A 14156-nucleotide genomic window follows, 5' to 3' on the forward strand; every position below is an offset into this window, starting at 1 on the left:
CGTCCATGTACGACGTGAGGTACTTGTGACGACCGTCGTCTGTGTGTGAGGAGAACATGTCAGTCCTTGAGCCCTGCAGGAAGAGAGGGTGCGAGAGGAGGACGCACGCTGAGGCGGTCGAACAGGAGGTCGCCGACCGTCTTGGGCTCCTTCTTGAACAGCTTGAGGTTCTTGAAGACCTGCTCGTCGACCTCGACCTCGTTGACGTACCGGATCGAGTCCTTGCCGAGGAAGTCGAACGTGACCTTGTTGGGCGGCGTGAGCGTGACGTGCTCGAACCGGAGCGAGCAGCACCCGACCGTGTCGGCCTCGTCCTCGCCCTTCTCGTTGCCGGCACGGAGCGCAAAGCGGTCGATGAGGTACATGGCGACGGCCCGCTGACGGGTCGCCATCTCTTTCGATTTGAGGTCGGCCCAGCCTTTCCCGCGGATGCGGTGCATACTCTCCCTCAAAAGTGGGCAGGCAGTAAGGAGGGAGGGGTGCGCACGGCAATGTCAGTCTCCAGTCGAGGTGGGCGAGGGAAGAAAGAGGGAGAGGGGCGAGGTTTCGCGACCGGGGTCGGCCGCGATGTGGTAGAGGGGGGCGAGGCGATGGGGTGCGTTGCGGAGGAGGGGGGGGCGGGCGTCGGGGCGGGTGCTGGCGAGGCGCCGGGAGGAGGAGGGAGGGAAGAAGGTCCCGCGCCCGAGATGGTCGCTGCTCCCTCGCCCGCCACCTCTTCCTCGAACCTGCGCACCCTTGCCCGCTCCTCGCCCCGGAGGAGCATCTTGATCCTCAAGAGGTCGGCCTCGTTGACGACGCACTGGAGCGCGGCGCACCCGAGCGCGAGCGTGAGGCCCGCGCGGGCGTGCAGCAGCGGTGGGGCCGGGCGTTGGTACGCCGAGAAGGCGGTGCCGGCGATGAGGGCGGAGAGGGTCGTCGGGACGAGGTTGGCCGTGTGCGGGTTGGGCGGCGGCGGGGCGGGCGACGAGGAGGGGGAGGGAGGGAGAGGCGAAGGGTGGAGCGAGAGGTGCGTGAGGAGTGGGATGAGGGCGTATTCGCGGATGCCTGCGGGGGGCGAAAGTGTCAGTGTTGGTGTCGATTTGGCGCACACACACAGAGGGCAGGGCAGGGGCGCACTGAAGAAGGAGAAGGAGAAGACGCCGGTGCGGATGGCGGTGCGAAAGGCGGCGGGGATGGCGGGCTGGTCGCGCACGACGCCGGTCGCTGCGCCTGCTGCTGCGCCGAGTGTGGCTGTGTGTGTCGGTGGGTCAGTGGCTGGACACACTGCACTCGAGAGCTGACGAGGGAGGGACGGAACTCGAGGCGGCGGTGCCGTACACGATGTTGAGCGGGGCGGTGCGGAGCGTGTAGTCGAGGAGCGAGGTCGGTGGTCGGTCCTTTGCAGGTGGTGCTGCCATTCTCAGTCGAGCGAGTTCTCCTTTCCGAGTCGGAGCTGTGGTGCGAGAGCGAGAGGGACCGTCTCGACTTCATCTCCCTCCTCCTCGTCCTCCTCTCTCCCCCATCGAGAGCCATGGCCTTTGCCCACCAGGTCGGCGGCCACGCCAACACGATCCTCGCCTCGCCCCTCAGCGCCAGCACCCTCATCAAGCCCTCGTCCGCCCGCGAGCTCGCCTTCTACCAGCACCTCGCCCCGTCACTCGACCCACACCTCGTCGGCGAGTGGACCCCGGCCTTCTACGGCACCCTCAAGCTCGCCGGCAAAGTTCACCCCGAGGGCGGCGTCGCCCAGGTACCGCCCGCGACCGACGTCGAGCCAGAGGTGCGTTCAACGAGGCGGTGCTCGCTCGCTCCTCCTCCTCCTCCCTCGTCGCACCCTCACTGAACTCGCCGCCCGCAGATGCTCGTCCTCGAGAACCTCACGTACCGCTTCGTGCGCCCCAACGTCCTCGACATCAAGCTCGGCACCCAGCTCTTTGACGAGGACGCGTCGCCCGACAAGCAGGACCGCATGCGCCGCGCCGCCCTCGCGAGCACGAGCGCCCGAGCCGGCGTGCGCCTCACGGGCTTCCAGGTGTGGGACCACGGGCAGCAGACGTATGTCCAGACGGACAAGCCGTTTGGGCGGGCCTTGACCGTGGACGAGCTCCCGCTCGGCATGGCCCGCTTCTTCTACCCGCCGCTGTCGGGCCCGTCGGCCGCCGAGCGAGCCGCCGCCGCCACCGCCACCACCTCCTCCTCCACAGCCTCCCTCAACCCCTCAACCTCAACCCCGACCGCACCCACACCACCACCACCCACGCCCCTCGCCCTCCCCCTCCCCCTCCCGCTCCATCTCCTCCTCCCCGTCCTGCGCACCCTCGTCCGCCGCCTCGATGACCTCGTCCACACCTGGTCGCGCCTCGCGCTCCGCATGCGCGGCGGCTCGCTCCTCGTCGTCGTCGAGGGCGACCCGGACGCGCTCGAACGCGCGCTCGAGAGGGCCCAGGACGAGGCGGATAAGACGGCGAAGGCGGCGAGGGCGCGGCGAGAGCGGGGGTTACGCGAGGAGGGAGAGGGAGAGGGGGAGGGGGAGGGGGTGGGAGAGCGCGAGGAGGAGGAGGGCGACGACGACGACGCCGACAGCGTCTCGACGGCCACGAGCGGCGGCACGGCCGCGCCCCACACGCTCCAGGCGTTCGACGTGCGCGTCATCGACTTTGCGCACACGCGCGCGCTCGTCGACGGCGAGGAGGGCCCCGACGAGGGTGTCCTCACGGGCCTGAGGACCGTGCGCGCACTCGTTGACGGGCTCGTCGAACGGCTCACGGAGCTGCAGAGGAGCGAGGAGGACGAGGCGAGAGAGAGGTAGAAAGACACGGTGCAACGTCTGTTGGTGTTTCAGTGCGAGGAGGAAGAGAGTGCTACAGGCAAAAGAGAGAGGGAGAGAACGACCAGCGTGCGCCGAGAAAGAGAAAGAGAGTGTCCGTGCGAAGCCCTGCTTGACCACCATGTGCTCCTCACCTCGAGCGCCCGAGCGCGCCGTACTGCCCTCCCCGCCCCTGCTGCGCTGCCCCACCCGCACCCGCACCGACGCCCGCGAACCCTCCCTCGTCCGGCCCCTCGAACGGGTCCTCGTACGCTCCTCCTCCTCGCCCGCCCGCGCCAACGTCGCTCTCGCTCGCGAGCGGCAAGTGCGCATAGCTCGATGCCGGGTCCAGGTCCAGGTCCTCCCTCTGGTCGACCGGCGCGGCGTACGCGTACCCGAGCTCGGGGACGTCGCGCCGCTCGCCGCCGCCGCGCCCATCCTGCCACGCCGCCGCCGGTGCTCGGGGCGTCCCACCGCCGCCGCCGCCGCGCATCGCGGGACTCTTGCTGTCCCAGTCGTCGCCCTCGCCGTCGTGCTCGTCCCACGCCGAGTGCCCGTGCCCGAGCCCGTGGCCGTGCGCGCGGTAGTGCGACCGCTCCGGGACGCCCGGCTCGCCCTCGAACGCGGCCTCGACGAGCGAGTGCCTGCGCTCGAGCGGGGCGCCCCTCGCTCCCGCTCCTCCAGGGCGCGGCCCACCACCCGCACCGCCGGCGACGGCCGCGAGCGGCGACTTGGCAACCTGGGCCTCCTCCATGTCGCGCAGCACCTCGGGGTACAGCTTGCGAGCGCGCATGTAGACAATGTACAGGCTCACGACGGTCGCGATGCCCGTCGCGAACAGGACCGAGAGCGAGATGATCTTTTGCTCGCGGACCTTGGCGGGAGAGGCCGTGTCGTGGTTGACGCCGAACTGTGGGGCGGCGCCACGAGCGAGAGGGTCAGGGTGGGTCGCGGGTGGGTCGGAGTGAGAGAGAGAGAGGAAATGTGGAAGAAGAGGGGGAGGGAACTCGAGCGAGAGGAGCTCACCATGTAGCCGAGGTAGACGATCGCGAGTTGCTTCGGGAGCGTGACGATGCTACGAGGGAGGCACGAGAGAGAGGGTCAGGAGAGTGTCGAAGAAGAGTGCGAGGAAAGAGAGAAAAGGCCGACGCACATGGCGAGCGAGTAGACCCAGAACGACATGCCGACCGTCGACTGGATGGCCGTCACGACGTGGCCGGGCACGGCCGAGAAGCGGATGATGATGATGCTGTGAGGGAGCAGGCGTGAAAGAGGTTGTCAGTGTGGTCGCTCTGCAGCAGGTCTCGAGGGAGGGAAAGGGAGGAGAAAGGGAGGAGAAAAGGGGAAGGTGGACGCACATGCCGAGGCCGCCGTGACGCATCAAGCGCGCGATGCAGGCGTACCAGATGCTCTTGGTCTCGATCTCGTTGGCCTTGCGCTGGAAGAAGTACTTGAACCCGACGAAGCAGAGCGCCTCGCCGAGGTACGTGCCCGCACAGGTGATCGCGAAGCCCAACCAGACGCCCCAGATCAACCCGATGACCATTATGACCGCCTCGTGTCCCGCGAGAGGTGGCACGCTGAGAATTACCAGCACGGCGATGGGGATGACCCACGAGGCCGGGAGGTCGCGGATGTCCTGCTTGTGCGGCTCGAACCTGCGGGCGCGCGCCGGTCAGTACCGGCCGACGACCTCAGGACAAAGTGAGGACGCACTTCTCGATGATGGTGTCGCGATAGATGCTGAGCAGAACGACGGCGGCCGTGACGATGGCGCCGACGAGCCACCAGACTGCGAGGTCGAGGAGGTCAGCGGCGTCTCGCGCGACGCCTGAAGGTAACGTGGGACGCACCCCAGTACTTGCGCCGGACGATTTCGCGGGCCGACTTCTTCCAGTTGTGGTCCTGTCGGCGGAGGAGAGGTCAGTGAGGGTCTCGAGAGCGGAGGAGGAGAGTGGGGGGAGGACGCACCCGCAGGAACGTGACAATCTCGCGGCCAGCCTCCTTAGCCTCTGTCCACTCGTTGCGAGCCCAAAATTTGAGTCCCATCGCGGCGGCAGGAGGGTTGAGGAGGGCGAGAGGACGAGGTCGAACGAGGAGGCGGGGTGATGAGGTGGGCGCGGCGTGTGCGGCCTTGGCGCGGCGGATAGACGGCTGATTGGGTCGAGGAGGCTCTTGCAGACGAGTGCAGGCAGGCGAGCGAGCCTGGCAGCCTGTGCAGGGCGTGGCGAGGAGGGACGAGAGGGCGACGTGGCGGTGCAAGTTGAAATCCGCCTTGCTGCGCACACTCAGGCGGCCGCAAAAACAGCTTGATCGAGCCTGTAAGACCATCGTAGCACGGTCGAGCACGGCGCAGCTCGCACCGCTAGAGTTGCGCAAGAGCGGAAGCGGCTCGCGAGAGGGGGACGACAGTGTTCTCGCTCTCTCGGCTTCGAGAGCTAGCGAGGCACGTCCGTAGCAAGCACAGTAGCTGTCTGACTGCGTCGCAGTCATCGGCAGAGCGAACGACGCGCTGCTCGAGGTGTACGAGGTCGACCGGCACGGGAAGACGCGCGACGTGAGCCCGGCCGCACAGGCTTCAGGCGCGCTCGAAGCTGCGCGTGAGGGTGCACGCATTGTATTGCAATAGGACCACACACTTGGACAAGCGGCCCACGAGAGTGACGGGCGGGTCGAGAGGTCGTCGTCCGGCGAGAAGGAACCTCGTCGACAGAGCTTCGTCCTCGTCCGTGCCCACCCGACCGGCCCAGCTAGCCCGTGCACTCTTCCGACAGAGGCACTGTGCTTACCTCTACGCGACTGCCTCGCCCTCGCGTCGCCCCGACCGCCCTCACCTCGAGTCGGGTCCTCCGTCCGTCAACCGCCGCACCTCACGGCCGCTCTCGCCTCGCCCGCCAGTGCACGACTGCCGACAAGCGTTCCACTCAGGCCGTAGCGCCATCAGGTGCGTCCGCTCACTCTCTCGTGCGCGACGTCGAGCTGGAGGTGGGCCGGCCGTCTGGAGGTGCTTGCGGCGAGACGGGCCTCGAGAACAGCGACGACGCCACGGGGCTGTCGAGCGCGAGCAGGAGCGGCTCTTTCGATGCACTCGAGCCCGGGTGGCATAGCCAACAGCCCCCCCAGTGACGCCGGAACTGACCTCGTCCGCACCCTCCCCCTTTCCCGTGTTTGCCTCGCCTCGACAGCTCGACCATGGCACGCCCGCGCGCAAGAGCACCACCAGCCTCGCCAAGTACCTTTCTCGCTCCACGACATGCCCTCGCCCTCCTCGCTGCCGGTGCAGTCGGCACCGCCGCCGCCCAGTCGTCCGCGTCGTCCCTCCTCCCCAAGGTCGACTTCTCGGCCCTCGGCACCGTCGCCGTAGTCGGCTCGTTCGCCGGCCTGTCGTTCTACGACGCCGCTCACCCGCCAGCGACCTACGACAGCCGCGCGTCGACCCTCCTCGCGCGCACCGCCGACGGCGACCTGCGCAACCTCGGCGCGACCGACGCCGGCGGCGCCATCCACGCCATCTGCCAGTCGCCCATCGACGACGCCGACAACGCCGCCGTCTTTGTCGCGGGCAACTTTACCCGGATCGGCGACGTCGACGCGCGCAACGTCGCGAGCTACGACCCGGCGAGCGCGACTTTCGCGGCGCTCGGGCCGGGCCTCGACGGCGAGGTGCGCGCCCTGTCGTGCAACGGGACGACGGTGTACGCCGGTGGCGCGTTCGGCGCACCGGCAGGGTCTGGCGGCGGGCCCAACGTCGCGGCGTGGTCGACGGCCGACGAGGCGTGGACGACGTTGCCGCTGTACGGTCTCAACGGCGCCGTCGACTCGATCTCGGCGTCCGAGGACGGCCGGTCCCTGTTCTTCGGCGGCGCCTTCTCGACCGTCTTCTCGAACTCGTCGTTGTCGTCGTCGGCGGCCGTCAACTCGACCTCGTCGTCGAGCACGTCGACCTTGCCGTCGCTCGGCTCGTCCCTCGCGCCCGTCTCGCTCAACGCGTCCGACTACTGGGCGTCGCCGACCACGTACAAATCGGGCTTTGGCCGGCCCGAGTACATCTTCTGCCCGAGCGGCGACGACGGCGTCGGCACGAGCTGGCTCCTCACGGACGGCGCCGCCGGCTTCTTCATCGCGCGCATGTACCGCGAGCTCAACGTGCGCGGCATCCGGCTCGGCAACACGTTCTACGAGAGTCGCGGCACCCGAAACTTCTCGTGCGTCCCTGCTCCCTCTCTCTCTCTCTCTTTCTCGTGCGCCCGGACTCGACTGACCAAGTCCTCGGTCCCGCCCTCGCAGCGTCGTCGCCATTCCCGACAACCAGGTCCTCGAGCTCACGTACGCGTCGGACCCGTCGGACCCGTCGTCGGCGCTCGCGACGTGCTCGGACAACTGCGTCCTCGCGCACAACTCGTCGGTCCCGTACCAGGACTTCCTGTTCCCCGAGGGCACGTCGCTCACGGGCATCCAGCTCAACATCTTTGGCTGGTACGGCGCCGGCGGCGGCCTGCACCTCCTCCAGCTCCTGAGCGACGGCGGGTACGCGTACGCCGCCGAGTCGAACAACAACGCGCCGTGCACGAGCGGGATCGGCGAGACGACCGAGAGCACGGTCGAGACGGCGGGCAACTGGACGACGGCGACCGTCGTGACCGAGACGGCGGGCACACTCCAGGACGTCCTCGTCGCCAACGTCGCCGGCGGCTCGACCGCGAGCAGCGCGAGCGCCCCGAGCCTCACGTGGCGGCCGTACGTCGCCCAGGCGGGCCAGTACGCCGTCTACTTTGTCACGCCCGGCTGCACGGCGCAGGGCACGTGTGCGCGCCGCACGACGGTGCGCGTTACGGCGACGCCGAGCGGCGCAGGTGCGGGAGCCGCCAACGAGACGGTTGTCGACCAGGCCAACGGGCGCGACGTGGCGACGCTCGTGTACAACGGCACGCTCGCCGCCGGCGCCGACGCGCTGTCGGTCACGATGACGCTCGCCGAGGGCGGCGCGCCGTCGTCCGGCACGACGTACGAGCTCGTCGCCAACTACGTCAACCTCGTCGCGTCGTCGACCAACGGCTCGGCGTCGTCGGTCGTCCTCGAGCGCGGCTACGGCGTGTACGAGTACCCGCTCGTCGACACGGGCGTGTTTGGGGACGCCGACCCGACCGCTCAAGCGGCGGGCGTCAACGCCTCGGCGACGCTCACCAACGCGACCGGGTTCGACGCGCTGTCGTTCCGCCTCGGCGAGGGCGCCCAGGTGCACAGCGTCGTCTCGACCGGCACGGGCGCCGACGCCATCGCGTTCGTCGGCGGCGAGTTCTCGTACGCGTCGGTCGACGGCGCCGAGCAGAGCCGCAACGTCGTCGCGTACCGCCTCGACGACGTCGTCGCCGCGCCTAACGGTGGGCTTGACGGCGTCGTCCGCAGCCTCGTCGAGCTCGACGGCGTCCTGTACGCCGCCGGCGGCTTCGAGGCCACCGTCGACGGCGAGGTCAACGCGCTCAACGGCGTCGCGCGCTGGAACTACACCGAGGCCGCCGCCTCGTGGCAGTCGCTCGGCGCGTCCGTGCCCAGCGTCGGCGGCACTGTCGCCCAGCTCGCCGTCGTCAACCCGTCGTCGTCCCACGCCGAGTCGTCCAAGAACGGCTCGACCGGCGGCGCGATCGTAGCCGTCGGCGCAGGCGGGTCGGGCCTTGCCTTCTTCGAGCCGGCGTCCTCCTCGTGGAACGCGACCGCGGCAAGCCTCTTCCTCGGCAATCTGACGGCCGTCGGTCCGGCGTCGTCGAGGACGGCGACCAACGCGACGACGTACCTCGCCGGCAACGTCGTCGCTGCGATCCAGCACGCGACGCCCGGCGGCGCCATCCTGAGCGAGGGCAAGAGCGGCTCGCCGCGCATGTCGTCCTTTTCGTTCGGCTTCAACTCGTCGTCGTCGTCATCGTCGCCGTCGACCGCCAGCACCTCGGCCAGCAGCACCTCGTCGGCCGCTCGCGTCAAGCGCGCCGAGACCTCGACCGCCTCGCCCGTCGACGACACGGCCCTCCTGCAGCAGCGCCGCTCCTTCTCGCGCGTCCTGCTCGAGGCCCGCGCCCCGCCGGCCTCGGCGCCCGTCAACCTCACCCTCCCGTCGCCGATCCAGGCCGTCGCCGCCGCGCCGGGCTCGGCTCGCTCCGCCGACCAGGTCCTCGCCGGCGCCTTCTGGAAAAACGGCTCGTCGACCCTCATGCTCCTCGGGGGCGCCTTTTCGTCGTCGACCGGCGTCGAGAACCTCGGCGCGTACGACACCAAGGCGGGCTCGCTCGAGGCGCTCGCCGGGTTCGAGGTCGACGGCGCCGTGATGTCGCTCAAGGTCGTCGACGACACGCTGTGGGTCGGCGGCAACTTTACGAGCGCGAGCGGGCGCCAAGGGTTTGCGACGTACGACCTCGCGCAGCAAAAGGTCGACGACAGCCAGCCTCCTCTCGCCGGTGCGTCCCTCTCTTCGTCCTCCTCTTCGCGTTCGGCGTCAACTGACCCACCGACGACCCTCGCAGGCTACGCCGGCACGAACGCGACCGTCAATGTCATCACCCAGCGGCCCGGGTACGACGAGCAGATCGTCGTCGCCGGCGCCTTCTCGTCGGCCGGCTCGCTGTACTGCCCAAGCGTGTGCCTGTGGAACTCGGACAAGCTGCAGTGGCAGGCGCTCGCGACGGGCCTTCAAGGTGTCGTCGGCGCGGTCGACTTTGCCGGCGTGCGTCCACCTCTCTTTCTCTCTCTCTCTCGTCCTGTGTCTTGCCCTCGCAGGAGCTGATCCTTGACCTCGTGCAGGACAAGTCCGAGTACCTGATCGTGGCGGGCAACTTTGTCGTCAACGACGAGACGCGGTACGTCGCCCGGTGGTCGTTCAAGAACTCGACCTGGCTCTCGCTCGGCGCGGCGACCGACCTGCCCGGCCCGGCGACGGCCGTCTCGTCCGACGACCACAACGAGGACAAGGTGTGGGTCGCCGGCTCGTCGACGTCGGGCGCGCCGTACCTGCGGTTCTGGAACGGCACCACCTGGGCCGACGCCAACGGCAACGCGACGCTCGGCACCGGGTCGGGCGTGCAGCAGCTCGCGTTCGTGCCGCTCAGCAACTCGCACGACTCGAACGGCGTCATCGAGTCGAACCGGATGCTCCTCGTGTCGGGCGACCTGACGATCAACGACACGGCCGTGTCGTCGGCGCTGTACGACGGCGCATCGTGGTACCCGTACCTCGTCGCGACGTCGGCGACTGGGTCGGCGGGCGTCGTCTCGCAGCTGTTCTACTCGGTGTCGAACTTCTCGCTCGGCGGCGCGCACCACCTCGCAACGGGACTCGTCATCCTCATCTCGATCGCCATCGGCCTCGGCATCGTCTTCCTCCTCGTCCTCCTCGGCCTCCTCGTCATGCTCGCCCGCCGCCGCGACGAGCCGCAGTACCCGCCACGGGACCCCAAGGGCGCCCACTCGGCCGCGAGCGAGACGTCGAGCCTGCACCGCCCGTCGTCGCTCCTGCAGACTGTCGGCGCCGCGACGGCCGTCCTTCTCGACCCTCGAGGCGAGAAGGCGAGGCGCAACTCGCTCGGCGGCGGTGCCGGCGGCGACGGCGACGGCGACGGCGCGCGCGCGGGCACGGGCTCGTTCGACGCGGCGGCGCTCAGCTACGGCGGGAGCGACTACGAGGCCGACGAGGACGAGCCGTCGACGGCCATGGCGCGGTACTCGTTCCACGCCGAGCACCCGGGCGAGTTGAGCATCTCGGCGCGCGAGGAGGTGACGATCCTCGACTCGCAGGACCAGAACTGGTGGATGGTCGCCAACCGCGAGGGCAAGCGTGGCCTCGTGCCCTTGTCGTTCCTCGCGTGAGGGCGCCCTCGCTCTCGGAGCGGGTCGCGTCGAGGTCATCGGCCCGCTCGGCCCCTTCCCTCCCTCCCCTCCCTCTCCCTTGCCCTCACTTTCGCCTTTCGCCCTCTCGCCCACCGACACTCTCGCTACCACTATCCTATCTGCCTCTTTGCTCAACATCTCTTTGTCGGCTGTGCCGCTCTCTGCCCTCCCCCTCGTGCCTCTCTCTCTCCTCCCCCACCTCAAGTCACTCGTTCTCGTCGCCGCCTGCAGTAGATTCCCCCGCCCTCCTTGGACTCGGTCATACCCCTTCTCCCTTCTGTGCGTCTTGCAACAACGATGCAGCTCGAGTCACGTGCTTCGCGTGAGAGCGTCTTCTCGACAGGAGCGTCCCGAGCCGGCTTCGTCCGCTGTGCAGCTTGCTCCCTCGTCACAACCTCGTCTCGGCTCGAGGTCCGCTGCAACGGCTTGCACGCGGTCATGAGCGACAACGAGTCTGCGGCTGGTTCGTCGCGGCAGAAGGACGTCCAGAACGAGGTGCGTCCCCCGTCCTCTTCATCAGCCCGAGGAGTTTCCTCGATGGCGACAGCCCGAGGCGGTCGGCCGTGGGTCGTAGACGCCTACGAGAACCTCACAAACACCGACAGAGCTGACTGAGCCGCTCACACAGGCCTGCACGGCGTGTCGGCTCGTCAAGCGGAGGTGCCTCAACGAGGGCAAGGGCTCGATCTGCACGCGCTGTGCCAAGCAGGGGCTCGACTGCCAGTACCTGCAGCAGAAACGCGGCCGCAAGCCGGGCAGCGGCGCGCCCAGGTGCGTCCCTCTCCCTCCCCTCCTTCCTCTCCTCTCGTGTCCGCCTCCCGAAGCTGACCACTCTTCTGGGCCGAACAGGAAACGCCGCGCGGGCGAGGGCGACAGCGAGCCTGTCGGAGCTGCTGACCGCTCAGCAAGTTCGGCTGTCGAGACGCCGTCCGGCGCCAACGACTGGCTCCTCGCCGACCTCCTGCGCACCCAGGCCGAGGGTCCGGTACCGACGACGGCCGCCTTCTCGTCCACGCCGCAACGCGTTGCCGCGTCCGCCGCACCGCCGTTCCCGCATCCTTCCGCCTACGTCAGCACCGGCATGAGCGCGTTCGCCGCCCTCCCGCACCACTCGGCGCCGCAGCACCACCCGACAGGGCCGAGCCCGGCCGCGAGCCACAACTCGGCGCACTCGGTCCCTCCTGTACCAGCGGCGTCGAGCCCGTGCGGCGCGCCGGCGACCGGCGGCTTCTCGCTCAGCAAGCTCCTCAAGGAGAACCAGCCCACCAACGGCGACGCCGACGAGCCGAGGCATTCGCTCGCCGACGCGTTCGCGCCTCGTTCGGCTCATGCGCCCGCCAAGAAGCCCGAGCGCAAGTTTGTCGACATCGTCGAGGCCGGCGTCCTCCCTGCGGCCCAAGTGCCTGCCCTGTTCCAGTTCTACTTCGACCACCTCAACCCGATGACGTCGCTCCTCGACCCTGCGCTCCACACGGTCGACTTCTGCCGGTCGCGGTCGCCGTTCCTGTTCACGGCCATCCTCACCGTCGCGTCCAAAGTCGCGCACCCGGCCCTGTACCCGTCGACGCTCCAGTACGCCAAGACGCTCCTCGGCCAAGCCTTCGAGGCCGGCACCAACAGCCTCGAGCTCGTCCAAGCTCTCGCGACGCTCGTCTTCTGGCAGGACCCTGAGGACCCGAGCGGCGCGCGCAAGCTCGCGTACGCCATCCGGTGCGCGTTCGAGCTCAACATCCACAAGCGCGGCAAGCGGCCCTTGCCCGAGGACGAGATGCAGCTCAGGAGGGCGCTCAACCCGGAGCGAACCTGGTTCTGTGCGTCGGGCTATTCCCCTCTCTTTCTTTGCCCGGGGCCCTGAACTGACAGACTCGCGCCCGCAGACCTCACGATCGCCGACCACCGCTTCTCGACGCAACGGTGCGCCCCTCGTTTCCCTCCTTTTCCTTGCGGCGTGCGAGACTGACGCTCAAGGCGATACAGTGGCCTGCCCAAGATGATCGACAACAGCTTCCGGTCGGACGCCATCCCGTGGCTCCTCGAGCACGACTCGCAGCAGCTGTGCCCGCAAGAGACGGGCCTCGCGCCCCTCATCGAGCTCGGCCGCATCCTCGACACGTTCGCCGTCCTCATCGCGCCCGAGGAAGGACTGCCGTCGCTCGAGCTGCTGCGGTGCCTCGAGCGAGACGTCGAGGCGTGGCGCAGCAACTGGTCCCTCGAGCGAGGTGCGCCCGACCTTCTCTCCCTCTTCCTCGTCCTTCCCCGAGCCGGACCCTGACCTCCTCGCCTTGCCCTTCCTCCGAGCAGCGTCGCTCCCGCTCCAGCCCGCGCAGACGTCCCTCGTCCGCTTTTACGGCGCGGTCCTCCAGTTCCAGCTCCTCGAGCTCAACCTGCACATCTCGATCAAGCGCTCGAGCAGCCTCGACGCGTTCGACCCGCGCGCCGACGTCCGCGCGACGCCGCTCGTCGTCTTTGGCGGCTGCATCAAGGCGGCGATCCGGGTCCTCGACATCAAGGAGCGCGAGCTACGCTTCATGGTCTACTCGTTCGACTCGTGCGTCGCCTCTCTCTCTCGTCCCTGTCAAGTCCCAAGCTCACTCGCTCGAGACGCACAGGATGTGGGTCGGCGCAGCGTCGGCGTCGATCTGGCTCGCGCAGAACCTGAGCGGCATGGAGCCGGCCGACAAGGCGGCGTCGCTCTCGGCGCTCAACCGCCTCCAGAACGCGTGCGCCGAGGTGTCGAACGGCCCGCAGAGCATGGCGGCCTACACGTCGAGGCTCCTCTTGCACCTGCTGCAGAAGGTGCAGGACGGCGAGGCGGCGGCGGCGGCAGCGGCGGCAGCAGCGTCGACGGCGACGTCGAGCGACGGGCAGGCGAGCGCGCCGCCTCCAGGAGGGCTCGGCGCGGACCCGAACTCGGTCGGCTCGTCGACGCAAGCCCCGTCGTACGTCAAGGCGAGCCTGAGCGCCCCGTCTTGGTCGGTCGACCCGTCGGCGAGCGCGTCGGCCGGCATCGGCGTCTTCAACAGTGGCGGCGGCGGCGGGGTGTACGGCACGTCCGCAGGTGCGACGCCCCGCCGCGAGGTGTCGCAGCCCATGTGGGCGGCGCAGGCGCTCGAGCCGAGCGGGTCCGAGACGCCGGCGCAGGGAGGCTTTGACTTCCTCGGCGCCATGATGCCGCCCATGTGCGTCCCTCTTCCTCTATCTCTCCGTCGAACTCGCCCTCTGACGTGTCGTTACTCGCAGGCAGAACCTGGTTGAGGACTTGCCCTTTCCTGCGGCCGACGACGCGCTCTGGTGCGTCTCGTCCCCCCTCTCTTTGTGCGCGCTCTTGCGCGCTCACTCTTTCCTCCCTTCCTGCACGCAGGCAATCTCTCTTTCCCTTGTCGTTTGATTTCGAGTCGACCTGAGCCGCCCTCCCCTCGTTCGTTCCCGCCTTTGTCGTCGCCGCTTGCAATGTTGCCATCTTTGTCTCTCGCTCTCTCTCCTCGAGCAGCGGGGCAAG

At 68.9% G+C, this 14156-nt stretch overlaps 4 protein-coding genes across 4 annotated transcripts; 3 read left to right on the forward strand and 1 right to left on the reverse strand.

Annotated features, from left to right (window-relative positions):
• Positions 1-1510: 1510 nt before the first annotated feature.
• On the forward strand, positions 1511-3000 carry RHOBADRAFT_51441 (uncharacterized protein; the record flags this gene model as incomplete). Its single annotated transcript, XM_018415840.1, has 3 exons — positions 1511-1759; positions 1838-2475; positions 2563-3000. 3 exons carry the CDS (start codon positions 1511-1513, stop codon positions 2786-2788), a joined length of 1113 nt encoding a protein of 370 aa, XP_018273657.1. The 3' UTR covers positions 2789-3000.
• RHOBADRAFT_51442 (uncharacterized protein) lies at positions 2627-4985 on the reverse strand. The gene is made up of 7 exons (XM_018415841.1): positions 4757-4985; positions 4639-4690; positions 4502-4577; positions 4144-4443; positions 3939-4034; positions 3812-3860; positions 2627-3695 (listed from the first exon to the last, which is right to left on the reverse strand). Exons 1-7 carry the CDS (start codon positions 4832-4834, stop codon positions 2937-2939), a joined length of 1410 nt encoding a protein of 469 aa, XP_018273658.1. The 5' UTR covers positions 4835-4985; the 3' UTR covers positions 2627-2936.
• Positions 4986-5977: 992 nt separating this feature from the next.
• RHOBADRAFT_51443 (uncharacterized protein) lies at positions 5978-10841 on the forward strand (the record flags this gene model as incomplete). The annotated part of the gene is made up of 4 exons (XM_018415842.1): positions 5978-6990; positions 7073-9231; positions 9298-9497; positions 9575-10841. The coding sequence occupies 4 exons, from the start codon at positions 5978-5980 to the stop codon at positions 10634-10636; spliced, it is 4434 nt and encodes a 1477-aa protein (XP_018273659.1). The 3' UTR covers positions 10637-10841.
• Positions 10842-11054: 213 nt separating this feature from the next.
• Positions 11055-14130, forward strand: RHOBADRAFT_51444 (uncharacterized protein). Its single transcript, XM_018415843.1, has 9 exons — positions 11055-11152; positions 11286-11428; positions 11507-12468; positions 12535-12571; positions 12635-12876; positions 12959-13205; positions 13267-13836; positions 13898-13948; positions 14019-14130. Exons 1-9 carry the CDS (start codon positions 11096-11098, stop codon positions 14059-14061), a joined length of 2352 nt encoding a protein of 783 aa, XP_018273660.1. The 5' UTR covers positions 11055-11095; the 3' UTR covers positions 14062-14130.
• Positions 14131-14156: the final 26 nt, after the last annotated feature.

The sequence above is a fragment of the Rhodotorula graminis genome, assembly GCF_001329695.1.
Source record: "Rhodotorula graminis WP1 unplaced genomic scaffold RHOBAscaffold_2, whole genome shotgun sequence".
NCBI lineage: Eukaryota > Fungi > Basidiomycota > Microbotryomycetes > Sporidiobolales > Sporidiobolaceae > Rhodotorula > Rhodotorula graminis.

What these genes read in the sequence shown, in the direction of transcription:
- RHOBADRAFT_51442 (XM_018415841.1), bottom strand. Translation starts at nt 4,834, where the DNA reads ATGGGACTCAAATTTTGGGCTCGCAACGAGTGGACAGAGGCTAAGGAG. An exon ending in CGCGACACCATCATCGAGAA is followed by an intron (nt 4,444 to 4,501) that starts GTGCGTCCTCAC and finishes GCGCGCCCGCAG; the next exon opens with GTTCGAGCCGCACAAGCAGG. An exon ending in CGTCACGGCGGCCTCGGCAT is followed by an intron (nt 4,035 to 4,143) that starts GTGCGTCCACCT and finishes GCTCCCTCACAG; the next exon opens with CATCATCATCATCCGCTTCT.
- RHOBADRAFT_51444 (XM_018415843.1), top strand. Translation starts at nt 11,096, where the DNA reads ATGAGCGACAACGAGTCTGCGGCTGGTTCGTCGCGGCAGAAGGACGTC. An exon ending in AGAAGGACGTCCAGAACGAG is followed by an intron (nt 11,153 to 11,285) that starts GTGCGTCCCCCG and finishes CCGCTCACACAG; the next exon opens with GCCTGCACGGCGTGTCGGCT. An exon ending in CAACTGGTCCCTCGAGCGAG is followed by an intron (nt 12,877 to 12,958) that starts GTGCGCCCGACC and finishes TCCTCCGAGCAG; the next exon opens with CGTCGCTCCCGCTCCAGCCC.